We start from the raw sequence: 13,061 nt of genomic DNA, 5'->3' as shown, positions 1-13,061 counted from the left end.
TGCCCTCTGGTCTTCGTGGCCAAGGCGAAAAGGCGAAGTCGGTGGTGAAGTGAAGCGGACAATGCATTATTTCATTTTACAATTATTAATGTAATTGTTTTGTATTTTATTTCGCCCTTTTTTCCATGTCATTTTGGGGAGGGCGAAGTTCTCACTTAAACCACCCATAAATCGTGAACAATACTCATTATCTCGGAGCAAACCTGTCTCACTGCGTTTTTATAAATTTATTTTAGTTATGTCCTTAAATATTGAATTCTTTTATCAACTGATGATCAAAAAAATATAATGGAAGCATGCTCAACATTTTGAATCAATTAAAATTACATACGCATCAATTGATGAAAGCAGTTAGTGTATAGAACAAATCGATGTTTTTTTCACAAAATTAAAAATTATGCCCCACACATCAATTCTTCAAATACAAGCTGATGGTTGGATCGGGGAAAAAAAATTGATGAATCACAAGAAAAAGAATTTTCTTTAGAAATGACTTTCAAAAGATGAAAGAAAAAGAAAAAAACATATTACTGTTGTTCTGATTGATATTCTTGTTTTTCGTTTCGAAAAATCGATTCAACCAAACAAGCCACGAATAAGTTTCTGCAAAGACAGGAATAATTATTAAGAAATCATTCACAATTCTTTTTCATTGTTTTGGTAACCAGTTCCTTTTGCACATACAAATCTGATGACTTCTTTTTTGAGAAATCACACAAACCGCAAAATCATAATTGAATTGCGATTTCAATAGATTTGCGGTGAAAAAATGTTCACTATCCTTTCCCTTGATTTGTTCCAATTTCAGAATCAAATATGATAATAGACAAAATTATGAGAAAAACAACCCTTTTTACGAGGTGAAACATCTGCAATTTCATTTCATTGAACAGAATTTATTCAGGAATAGAAACAATTGAAACAGCAAATGCGATTTTGAAGAAGAAAAATCAAAACGGAAAAGGAGGATGTTTTATGCTTCCTAAATAAGAAGGACTTTAATAATTTGCTCATTCTCATGTTTGAAGCAATTGAAAATGGCTAGAGGAATTTCAAGATGACATTATTCATTATGTGCGCCATATCAAAAATTATTGCATGAGAATAACAAAAAGGTGCCTTCATTCACTGGAAATTTTACCAATGATTTTGTTCTTTATTCTACACCAACTTGGAAATGACAATATTAATGGAAACAAATATTTTGAGTTTGGTTTTGTCTTTAATTTCTATGTGTTTCATTTTCATTTTGAATTATTTTTCTCCTGTTTATTTAAAGCTTGAACAGCTTTCTTGAATAGATAGCATAAGCCACTGTCAGTGAAAGTATCTCATTCAACAGAATTTGATGAAAAATTCAGAACAAGTATTTTATTTGAGGCAGTGAAGGGGAAGACGAAGAAGAAATACACGAATTTTTATCAAAGGGAAAGAAAATTTATGTCCGTCTTTTTATGCATTTTTTGAAGAATTGGGAAGGTTATTTCGATGAACAGAGATCAATCAGTGGTTCCAACATTAAATTGGTAAAAAAGAAGAAATGGAAATGGTTTAAATATTTGAAAGGTATTGCTTTAATTTTTTAATTGAAATTCGAAACATTCATGAATGTTTTTAATTTATAGAAAATCAAAAGAGAAGAAATGGGAAGCTTTCTGGTTCAGATGAATTGGCAACATCAAACACATTTCGATAATTGAAGAAAATAGACATTTGAATTTGAGTGTTTTGCGAACATGAGGAATGGGAATTTTTCTTCTTCAGATTTGCTATCATTCTAAAATTCAAAAGGAAAATTTTTCTGTTATTTTTTCAACAAAGCTCAAACGAGTTTGAAGGAAGATCATTATCATCAGAAATACCGTCGCCGAAATCCTTTCAAAAAAGGAAAATCTTCTGTTCACAGAATGTTCCATGAAGACTGATGTATAAACAGAAGAATAGACAATTACTCATTTTCACCTTAAATTATGGAACAACATTACCATGGGTGCTTAACCCGCACCCTGGTGCTAAACCGGCACCCTATTCATATTTGAATGAGCTTTCAAAACGCAATTCGACGCTTAATTATTGAAAGCTATTTGAAAAACAGCTAATAATTATTTCAATAATCCAAGTTAAGCTTTTGCTCAGTTCACGTCAATTTTTGTTCTTTCAAAATAAAGCAAGTTTCTTCTTTAATCCAAAAACTAAATTAGTCGCAACTTTTTCAGAGCTAGTGAAAGTAATAAAACAGTTCAATATTATTTAATTTGTGCATCAGACAACGAAATTTGTAAACGTTATCTTTGATTCAAAATGACAACAAAATAAATTTTGATATGCTTGATCACACCCAATAAAGATGACTGAAAAACCTGAATTATCATCAACTCAGTTGCACAGAGTTCTTGCAACGAAGGAATATCGCGCATTCAAATCCCCCTCGAAAAAGCTTTTCGCGATTCGACAAAGTTTTAAAGTGAAATATTCAACTTCCATAAAAGCAAAGGTTGTGTCAAAAGATGCATGGAAAAGAGGGATAAGAGCGGAAAGAGCTGGCAGAGAGGCTGGAAGGAATGGGCACCCTTAGACAATTACGAACGACCAATTGGAAGAAATTGAGAACCAGGTGCTTGTCCTTTTATCAAATCAGACAATAGTTCGAATTCGCGATGTGCAAAACATGGTTTGCAATATTTATTAATTTGTTTTTGTGATGTTTTCATGTTGCTAAGTGTGTGGATCTAATAGAAAAATCATCAAAACCAAAGAAAGAATTCAAAACAATCAACAAAAAATATGCGTACAAATTAATTCAACGAAGTGATATATTGAAGGCTGCTATCGCAAGGCATACTGATATAGCAAAAATATCAGCGCAGTCACCAGAAAACATCAGAGGATGGTTTTCGGAATTATTGAGCACTGTAACGGAATACAATATCACAGCTGCAGATATATTTAATTTTGATGAATCCTCAATCTCATGTGGGGAATCATCGAACAAACTGGTTGTTTGCCTTAAAGGTCAAACTCCTCCACAAGTTCCCGTCGCTCCGAAAGTCCCGAATGCAACTATATACCTTTGTATCTGCGCTGACGGATCCTCATTGCCACGATTTCTTCTTTGGCCAAAGAAAACGCTCCCGAAAGAGTTTCGAACTCTTTCTTCGTTTGATATCAGATATATTTTTTCATCTTCCGGGTGGATCACTAAGGATATCTTCAAGCACATCATGATTAATTACTGGATTCCATTAATCGTAGAGAAAGTGAAACCTACAAATTCTCATCGTGCACTTTTATTAATGGATAATCATTCAACTCACAATGACGAAACTGTAATTGAAGCAGCTAAAAAAAATTATATCATTCTGAAAAAATTCCCACCAAATATGACACATTTGCTTCAGCCGTGTGGCTCATGTGTTTTTTCTCGACTTAAATCCACTTTGAGTAACAAATTTGTTATTCCTTCTCCATTTTCTCTATTTTCTTATCGAGCCCAACTTGCAGAAATTCTCCCCGAAGCCTTGGCTGCAGCTTGTGTTCCATCAACAGTAAAGGCAGCGTTCATTAAGACAGGAGTCTGGCCTGTTGCTGCAGCTCCCGTTCTCTCTCGCGTATCTGGAGCACCTATTGGAGCCTCTCCATTGAAAGAACATCTTCCTTCTTCGTCTCAAGATTGGTGTGAAGAACTTTTTGGAAGCTATTCTCCACCAAAAAGGCAAAGTGTTTCGGCTTCATCAAAATCATTAGATATTTATTCTGCAGATAAAGCAAACTCGGCAAAATCAACTTCATCGAACATACCGACCTGTTCTTCTCCATCTGATAATCACGAATTAAATATAACAGCAATTATTGAAGATTTGGATAGCTTTGAATTGAAAAAGCAACTTGAAGATGCTGAAAAGCATCTTGCATTTCTTCGATCGAAATTGAAAGAAATTGAAAAATCAAATGTTTCTTCGACTTCCTCAACTTTGAAAATAAAGCATTCTCGAAAAGAATTCAACATTCTTTTGTCAAGCTCTTCTTCAGATGAAGATAAAAGAGAAACAAAACAGAAAAAGAAAAAGAAAAAGATAATATATCATATTATGAACGATGATACAAGTGGAGAAAGCAACATTGATGAAAGAAGAAAACCGGAAAAGGAGAAGCCAATTCAAAGAGCAGTTTCACCATCTTTCAGCAGAAAAGAAATTGAATGTCGCGAAAAGTATTATTCTTCGTTGTCATCGTAGTTTGTTTGTTTTTTTTCACATGGAAAAGTTAGCAACTGCGAAACATGAAAATTGATGAAGAAGAATGAATAAGGAACTTTCTAAAAATTTATTATTCTTGTTATGCAGGAAACTGATGTTGTTGAAGTAGTTTTAAAAATGAATTTCGTAACCTTTTTATCTCAAACACCAAACAATATAACTTATCCATTTTATAATGTTCTTGTCCTATTTTTTTCAAAGCTCAACGATTAGAAATGAATAGTGTACAAATAACAAAATATGAACTTTTAATTCAATTTGTGGGTGCGGGTTTAGCACCAGGGGGCGGGTTAAGCACCCATGGTAATAGAAACTTCATTCAACATGTCATTCCATCTTTGATCTTCTTCTTCATTGATTTAACTGATGCTGTGGTTTTAACCGATCTATTCTGATGGATGCGAGAGAAGGCATTGAGCAAAGACAAACAAGAGAAAAACTCAATCAGAATGAAACAAACAAAAATGAGTAAAAAGAAGGAAGAAGAAAGAAAATTAAGAGTTTGAGATTTGGTGAGCAATTGGCAAGAATGAAATACAAAAGCAATTGAAAGTTGTGCTGAAAGATGGAATTTGAGAAAATTTTGGAAAAAAAAGAGGAAATAAGAAAAAAATAGATCTGGGATAGAGAAAGAAAAGAAGAAGTAAACTCTTTAAAGGATGGTCTCAGAGCACTTTTTGAAGATAAGTTAAAAGAGATGAATAACAGAAGAAGAAGAAGAAAGAGGTTTGTTTTTTCATGAGCATCTTTGATGATAAAAAATGAAGAATTTTGAAGAAAAATGTTTTTCTTTATCAAAGAAATACTTTGAGGAATATGAATGAAAGAGAACCTGATGATGATTTTTCACTTTGCTGTTATTTGAAATGTATGTGAATTGTTTTCTTCTACAGAAAGAATAAAATAACCACAAAAAGATAAAAAAAGATGAATTAACGAAAACTCATTGGCATCGAAAATGAAACATTCAAATAAAGAACATCTCCAATAGCAACATAAATAAGACATCTTCAAAAATAGCGTTAATTCACTCGACAGCAAGAATCATTCAATGATATGAATTGGTTAATCGTTCTTTTTCTCCTTCTCCTTCATTTTAATCACAATTCCTGCTTGGTTTCTTCGATTCTTCTTTTTCTGCAAAAAATCCATCTTTATCTTGAAAACGGTGAGCCTCCATCATCTCCGCTCTCAATTGCGCTTCCATTGTCTTCATCTCCGCTTGATTCTTCGAGAGAAATGGTATCTGTCATTGTTAGCATTACATATCCTTCTGGAAAGTGCTTGATGAACTCCCTTTTAAGAGCATTGAGAGACATCCTCTCAGAAAAATTGTCACTCCAACAGGATCTCACAATCAAACTCAAATGCGATTGTTCAACTATCCCGAGTTTTGGCCTTTCTCCATTCACAATCTTTTGTCCTGCCACCTCTGCCTCATACTCTCCAAACGGGATCTGAAGAGACAGGCACTCCCACAGCATCATCCCAATCGAGAACACAACTGTCTTCTTTGTGGCTCCCAGGTCTTTGTTCATCAGCAGCTCTGGCGCCTTCCACCGCAGACACTCTTTCCGGTTGTCATCCTCATCCTCAAATGCTGATGAAGGTGGTGGTGGTGAGCCTTGGCCTTTCTTGTTGATGGCTGAGCAATCTGAGGAAGAGGTGACAATTGTCGAGGTGGAAGAAAAAGTGGATGAAGTGTCTGAGCCTGAGGAGCAGTCGGAGTGGAGGGCAATGCAGATCACCATGTGCTCAGAAAACAGCACGATGTGAGGGCTGAGGTTGGCAAGAGATGAAAGAGGATTGTTCATTTCGTCAAATGAGTGGAGAGCAAGATTGGCCACCCAGAACAGGATCTGGGCAGCTGTTTGTTCTCTTTCTTTCAGAGTACCAATCGCCATCTCCTTCTTCTCATTCCTTCCATGAAGCAACATGAACAGCGAATCCCTCAAGTCCACAATGAGCTTTTCAAACACTGACGAACAGGCCATTGCATCCACCAGATTCGACATGGATGAAGTGGTTGGACACAGACTCTCTGATCGAACAAAAGTGGATTCTGTGTCTGAAGTGTCAGTTGTTGAAGTGGATGAAATAGATGGTGATGGTGTTCTCTTTCTTGTTTCCTCCTCGATCTCCTTTTCATCAACCTTCTCAAGCACCCACTCTGGGATCTTGTCTGAGTCTCTCCCCAAAATATATTCTGTTGAGCCACTCTCAGATAGAAGATGTTCTGATGACTCCGAATGTTCCATATTCCTCTCATACACTCTCTTCTTAATCCTTTCCTCACTCTTCTTCTCTGCCTCCCTCTCTGCCCTCCTCCACTGCTCCTCAGGCGACATCTCCATCGTCACCATCTCAAATGCCTTCGGATCTTTTCTGATGTTGTCATACACAATCTCTTGCAGCTCCTCATTTCTTTCCTTCACTTTCCTTCACCGAACAACAAATAAAATAAATCCGATTAGAACAATCCACAATATCACAACAAGCGCAATCACGTTCAACATCCAATAAGATTTTCCCTCTTTCCCTCCTTCAACAATTCTGTCATCTCGCTTTCCTTGAGTTTCACTTCTGTTCTTCAGAACAAATGAATCAGTCGATGAAGGAGATTCTTTCTTTCCAAACAGAACACTCACACTCACTTCTGTCTCTTCTCCTCCATTGCTTATTGTTTCAATGGGAACTTTTCCATCCACTTCATTTTCTGATACACATCCTTCTTCATTGAATTCATATCTTTCCACAACATCTTCATCACCAACTTGTTTCACAATCTTGAACGATATGTTGCATGGAAGCAACAGCTTTCCCTTGAACCTCAGAAGAAGTTCTGCATCCATCTCTTCCATTTCGACTATTTCCAACTCTGGAATGAAGAAGGATGACAATCTCTCGGTTACAATCCCGCTCAATTCACATCCTTCATCCAGAATCCACAATGATGAATTATCCTTTAATCCATCTCCTCCTTTCAAACTTGTGATGCCCAATGATCCTGAATCTGAACAGATAATGTTTCTTCTCACAGATGGATATTTTGAGAATCTTGGATTGTTATTTGCGAATAACCCCATTTCAATGACAACTGTTCCGCCACTCATAAACAATGCCCCATTTGAGGCATCAGATATGATGGTGTCTTTCACTGTTGCTGATGTGTTTTCGAGTTCCATCATTGATCCGTTCCGTCTGCAAACATCATCCTGCACAGCGTTCGACTCATCCCATTTATCGTTAACATCCGCAATTCCATCAAACAAACATGAATCCAGAGCATTGTTTTGGCATGAACTCATTTTCAAAGCACCTCCTTTTTTGTTTGCCTCACTTTTGTGAACAACAGATATATTGGCACAGCTGACACGACAGGTACATTTTTCAACATTAATCACTGTTGATTGTTCACCAGAAATGCTGATATTTTCGTACTTTGAGAGGAGAAAATCGAAAGATTCTCCAGCCACACAGATATTTCCATCTTCTTTCCCTTCAACAAATACCATATTCTTCTCCACATTGACAGCATTCACTCCCAGCTTTTCGAGAGATAAATCCCCACAAAACGAGTGAATGTGAATCAGATAAGGATATGCCACAGTAATGTTTTCAATCAAGAGATCAAGGATACTCAGCTCTGAACCAACTATTTCCACAAGTGCAAATGAAATGTGTGACTCGTCAATGTTTTCAATCCCTGAGAATTGACAATATTCAATTGAAAGGGATGCATGCTCTGAAAACAAAAATGAGGAGTGAGCTGTTGTTATTTTTGTTGCGAAGCAGAAAGAAATCAGCTTAAGAGTAACTGAGCCAGAACAATTAACAATACAACTCTTTTCCATTTCAGTATTTTCCTTTATTTCTATTGCAGCAGCTGTCTTCTTTCGAGATATCAAGTTCACATCACAGAGTTTAATTTCACAGTCGATCACACTCTGCAAGTCGACAAGAAGCCAGCTGTCCACTTTATGGGTGAGATGGATGAGGGGGTAGCCAATGGTGGCACAAGGAAGGGCAAGGGTTCCGCACTGCTTTGTATCATTTCCTCCTTTGGTCTGTTCTGAGCTCACAATAATTGTGTCTGACTGATAAATGAGAATAAAATCAAGAAGATTCACAGGCACAGATGAAAATTCGTTTCGATCAATTCCATACAAAGCATTTAGATGAACAAAGGCACTCGGATTAAAATCCATTTTGAACATTGTCTCGTTCAGTTGTGTGTTCAGATCACTGCATTCAATAAATATATCTCGCCCCACCTGGGCTGTGTTTGACTCTAACTTCATTGGTTCGATCTGGATGCTGAGCTTTGCTGTGAATTCAGTTTTCAGATAAAGCCCACCTCCCCTTCCATTTGATGTTGAGCACCCACACATTTCAACAACGGATTCTTTCAAATGGAACTTTCCATCCTCGCACAGCTCAATGAGAATACATCCTCCTTTCTGTGTTTCCGGTGACAGGCATCCAAAAAAGTTCGATGTTCCCATGAATATGTTTGTGTTTGTGGAGTCAAGGCAACTCAGAACACGGCCCTCATCATTCTTTCCGTTCACTGAAAGAAAAGAGGAAGAGTTGATTTGAATCTGTTTTTTCTCCTTATTTCTTTCATCTGTGGGAACAGAAACAACATTCACAAGACTTCCATCAGTAAGATTCACTGATTGAACAGTCATGTCAATAATCCCAACATTCACTTTGTTGGATGTCTCGATCATGCTTCGTCCAATGTTTTTAGAGTCCACTTTCAAATCTTGAATCATCAAAAATCCCTCAAAAATCTGGACAAATTCAACTAAAAGAGGATTTGTGTGTGGAGCAAGTGAGTGGAACTGGCAACTCATTATTGTGATGTTCCCATTCAGGCAGGAAATGAGAGCATCATTCAGGCACACAAAATCTGAGCTTGTGGATATTCGAATGTGATTTATTACCACCTTGTGATTAACGTTCAGCAACACATTTTTGTCAGGAGACACATTCTCAAACATCAAAGTACTCATCTCAGGTTCATCAGGTGTGCTTGTTGATGATTCAATTGCCAAATCAGAAATTTCAAATTCGTTTCTGATTGAACACTCTCCTTTCAGTTTTATTTTTTTCCATCAGAATCGGACTTGATCTGTTTCATCCCTTTCCAAAAGGATTTGCAAGGATCTTCATTGCTTCCACATCTCAAAACATCAGCACCGTCTTCAGACACAAACACTGTTCCACTCTCATATTTGATGAGGAATCGGAAAAGATCAGTATTCAAAAACTTCGTATCGCTTCCATCAAAAATTGTTTCATCGCTGGCCATCTGTCCATATTGAAAAAAAATTTATCATTTGTGACAGTGGAATTCAGATCATTGCACTTCAGAAACATATTCTTGCTATGTTCTGCTTTGTTGTCTGAGAACGTGGGATCTGCAATTGTGAATGAGGGATTCTCTCCAGACAAATCAAGAAAAAGTGCACCCACCTCTTCCATCCTTTGTGATGCCTTGCTGAGATCAAGGTGCATGGCAAGAAGTGAAACAGCATTTTTCGACTGCTAATGAGCTTTGATCTTCTGAACAGACATAAATTGCTCCTCCTCCATTTGATTCTGATTCAACACCACAATTCACAAATTCACAATTTGAAACATTGACTGACACAGCTTCTGAGTTGTCTTCACTCGGAATGCAAAGACAAGCACCATTTTGCTTCTGACGCGTGATTGAATGAAAATCAGTGTTTGTGATATTCACAAAATTTCCATTTATTATGAGCACGATACTGCAATTCTCCAATGTGCAAGATGAAAACTCTGAGTTTTGGATGAAAATGGATCCTCTTTCCTCTGCAGCAACCAGACCATCCTTTGAATTGCTTGTAACATTCCTCTGAAACACTTCATTAAGTGTTCCTTCTGCATTCTCTCCATATACGCAAATAATAGGAAAGCTGCCAAAAAAAGTGTCTGCAACTCCAAATTGATCAAGGTTCATTGCCCCATTGAGCACGCCGCAAAAGCTGTATTCAATAACAACATCACTTTCAGATGGAACGACACAGCAATTGAGGATATTCAGCGAATGTGAAGTGCAGCACAGAAATGGCTTGCTCTGAGGCAACGAGGATGGAAGAGAGAACGATATGTTTGAAATGTCTGTTTTAATTCTTGTTTCAATAAACCCATTCTCAGGCAACGATGAATCCTCAACAACTTCAATCATCGTTCCCTTTTCTTCAACAGATATTTCATAACCCCAGTTATTATAAATTGTTGAATGATCAAACTTGAAAGGAAGGATAATTTTTATTTTTCTTATGGAAGTGGTGAAATGAGTCCTTACAGCATATTGCAATGTTCTGCAAGGAGGCACTGAAAATCCGCGTCTCAAATAATCTGAGCCAGCTGATCCGCTCACAGCCACGACCAAAGGAAATCACTTCCAAAACAAAACAAGAGGGATTGCAGCACCTATTTCGCTTTCCTCAAATCCCATCAGCTCATTCTGTGAGTTTTCATCAAGAAAAAAGCCAAACTTCGAGCGAGAACACAACTCTTCAAGCTCTGTGGCAGCCACAAACACATTCTTTCCATATACAGCTTGGTTCCCTGTGAAGTTGATATTTCCAAAATCAAAAGCTTTCCCTCCAGCTGAGCAGTCAATCATGATTCCTCCTCCAACGCCTCTTTCACTTTCTCCTTGGTCTGCCTTACATTGTTCGAAGCCACTTCCAAATTCATTTGATCTTTTGTTGCCTATTTCCACTTCGCTTCCATCATTCATCTTCACCATCAATGCACCACCATTTCCATCAAGACATGAGCAGTCGCGTATCCTTAAATCCACAAGACTCAATTTCTCACCTTCATCCACAGTCACTTCAACCAATGAACCGTTTCCTGACTTTCGCACAATGCTATCGAACACTGATTTTGAAAAAGCAACATTATTCACAGATTCCATTGAAATCAAGGGAATATTCTCCATGTAGATGTGCTTGAATAAGCAATTGTCGATGATTGTTGTCGATTCACCTTTTGCTTCAATCAAAGACCGACTGAATGGCTGTGCCTGACTTTCAGACTCGCTTCGAATCTCACATCCTTCAAACTTCATTATGCTGTTTCCATTCGCAGACAAAAGGCTGCCACTGGCTGAGATTGAAGAATCGTGGATGAGGGTGAATGCTGAAATGATGAGATCTCCATTTTCCACTGAAATCAGAGACTTTCCAGAAGTGACATCAATGGAGCGAACAACCGAATTGTCACATCTGTGACCGATTAATTCCATTTTGAATGAATTGACTGATATGATATTTTCTTCGTAATGCCCACTGAAAATAACCACATTTTGAGTTGACCGTTCAGCGCAAGCATGTCCAATGGTTTTGAATGGTCTGGCCCGATATCCGCAGCCAGATTCATCTGCTCCTCTCAGCCAGGAAACAAACAACTGATCAAAGCCATTTAAAGATGTGACAGCATCAGGAAGCCAATAGTCTTTATTGACAGAGCCATCGACGACACGCGGATGGTCGCTTGTTGAACTGCATTCAATCACATCTGAATCAGATAGTTTACCAATCCAACTCTCCATGAGCGTAATATCTCTTCCACGTGTGGAATCATCTGCCTCATTTCTATTGAAAAAGCTGAATTTTGTTGTTCCACCGTGATTGATGCCATCTGGCATATTGAACAACAATGCTCCATCTAAACCAGAAACGCAGTTTTTTATGCAACTATCAGTTACAAACCCCTTTCCATTTGAAGACCAGAAACATAAACCTGGATTTGAATTAGCCGTGCATTCAGAGACAATTGTCGATTCAATCAACGCACCATTAGTTGACAGGATTAAAATAGCTGCATAGTGAATAGAATAACAATTGAAAAAATAGCCGTTTTTCATGAAAAACTGTTGATCAGAATTAGAAGTGATTCCTCCACAACAAAAAGATGCATTTGAATTTATACAATTTGAGTCTAAGATTTCCACTTTTTTGTACGAATAAGTATACATTGATCCTCCATTGCAATTGATATCTGGTGTTCCACAAGAGCATTCATTGAAATGGCATCTCAAAATATGACAAATTGTGTTTTCACCTGTGATGGTCAAAGATCAGCCAGTGTCATGTGGAAATGAGCATTTGAAGAAACAATCAATAAATGAAATGTTTCCTTCATTGAAAGACTGCCTCTGATCAAATGGCTCAATTGAGATAATGATGCTATTTTGGCATGAATTGAATGATGAGTTTTTTGCGATGAAAGAAATACTGGATGGAGCCACAATTGATCCGTAATATGGCTGAATACTGTTTTCGAAAAATGAGGAAGAAATATCAATACACTCTGCTGAATGTTTTTTGTGTCGGATATCCGCTGAACGATGAAAAATTGAAATGTTCTGAAATTGACAGTTGTGCATCACAACATTTGATGTCTTTCCTGAATACAACACTGTTCCGTTCAACTCATCCAATGCAACATTTTTCATCATTGAGTTGCTCATTGTCAATGATCCGAACTTTGCGACATGAACAATTGATTGTCTGATTGTTTGTGAATGATTTGCAAGAACGATATTTATTTCTGACATTTCAACTTTTCCTGATGTGATGATTGGACTCAAGGATGAATATGATGTGAAAAAGCTGCAACTCAAGATATTCATAGATGAAAGCGAATCACAATATAAAGAATATGTTTTTGAACATGATAGCAAGTTCAAATGAATTATGCCCATTGAGGAATTGAAAAGACAAAATAATTGATTGTGATTTGATGGACACATACATG

General features: G+C 37.2%; 5 protein-coding genes across 5 annotated transcripts; 1 reads left to right on the top strand and 4 right to left on the bottom strand.

Annotated features, from left to right (window-relative positions):
- Positions 1–2,668: 2,668 nt before the first annotated feature.
- On the top strand, positions 2,669–4,235 carry MONOS_10186 (putative transposase Tan1; the record flags this gene model as incomplete). The annotated part of the gene is made up of 2 exons (XM_067862607.1): positions 2,669–2,671; positions 2,721–4,235. The coding sequence occupies 2 exons, from the start codon at positions 2,669–2,671 to the stop codon at positions 4,233–4,235; spliced, it is 1,518 nt and encodes a 505-aa protein (XP_067722137.1).
- A 1,175-nt stretch (positions 4,236–5,410) lies between these two features.
- MONOS_18035 (uncharacterized protein) lies at positions 5,411–6,619 on the bottom strand (the record flags this gene model as incomplete). Its single annotated transcript, XM_067871014.1, has 1 exon — positions 5,411–6,619. One exon carries the CDS (start codon positions 6,617–6,619, stop codon positions 5,411–5,413), a length of 1,209 nt encoding a protein of 402 aa, XP_067722136.1.
- Positions 6,620–6,697: 78 nt separating this feature from the next.
- MONOS_10188 (uncharacterized protein) lies at positions 6,698–9,034 on the bottom strand (the record flags this gene model as incomplete). The annotated part of the gene is made up of 1 exon (XM_067862609.1): positions 6,698–9,034. One exon carries the CDS (start codon positions 9,032–9,034, stop codon positions 6,698–6,700), a length of 2,337 nt encoding a protein of 778 aa, XP_067722135.1.
- Positions 9,035–9,768: 734 nt separating this feature from the next.
- MONOS_10189 (uncharacterized protein) lies at positions 9,769–10,476 on the bottom strand (the record flags this gene model as incomplete). Its single annotated transcript, XM_067862610.1, has 1 exon — positions 9,769–10,476. One exon carries the CDS (start codon positions 10,474–10,476, stop codon positions 9,769–9,771), a length of 708 nt encoding a protein of 235 aa, XP_067722134.1.
- A 213-nt stretch (positions 10,477–10,689) lies between these two features.
- MONOS_10190 (uncharacterized protein) lies at positions 10,690–11,949 on the bottom strand (the record flags this gene model as incomplete). Its single annotated transcript, XM_067862612.1, has 1 exon — positions 10,690–11,949. The coding sequence occupies one exon, from the start codon at positions 11,947–11,949 to the stop codon at positions 10,690–10,692; it is 1,260 nt and encodes a 419-aa protein (XP_067722133.1).
- Positions 11,950–13,061: the final 1,112 nt, after the last annotated feature.

Source organism: Monocercomonoides exilis (genome assembly GCF_001643675.1).
Source record: "Monocercomonoides exilis strain PA203 chromosome Unknown scaffold43-869231, whole genome shotgun sequence".
NCBI lineage: Eukaryota > Preaxostyla > Oxymonadida > Polymastigidae > Monocercomonoides > Monocercomonoides exilis.
This window is presented reverse-complemented; position numbering and strand designations above follow the sequence as displayed.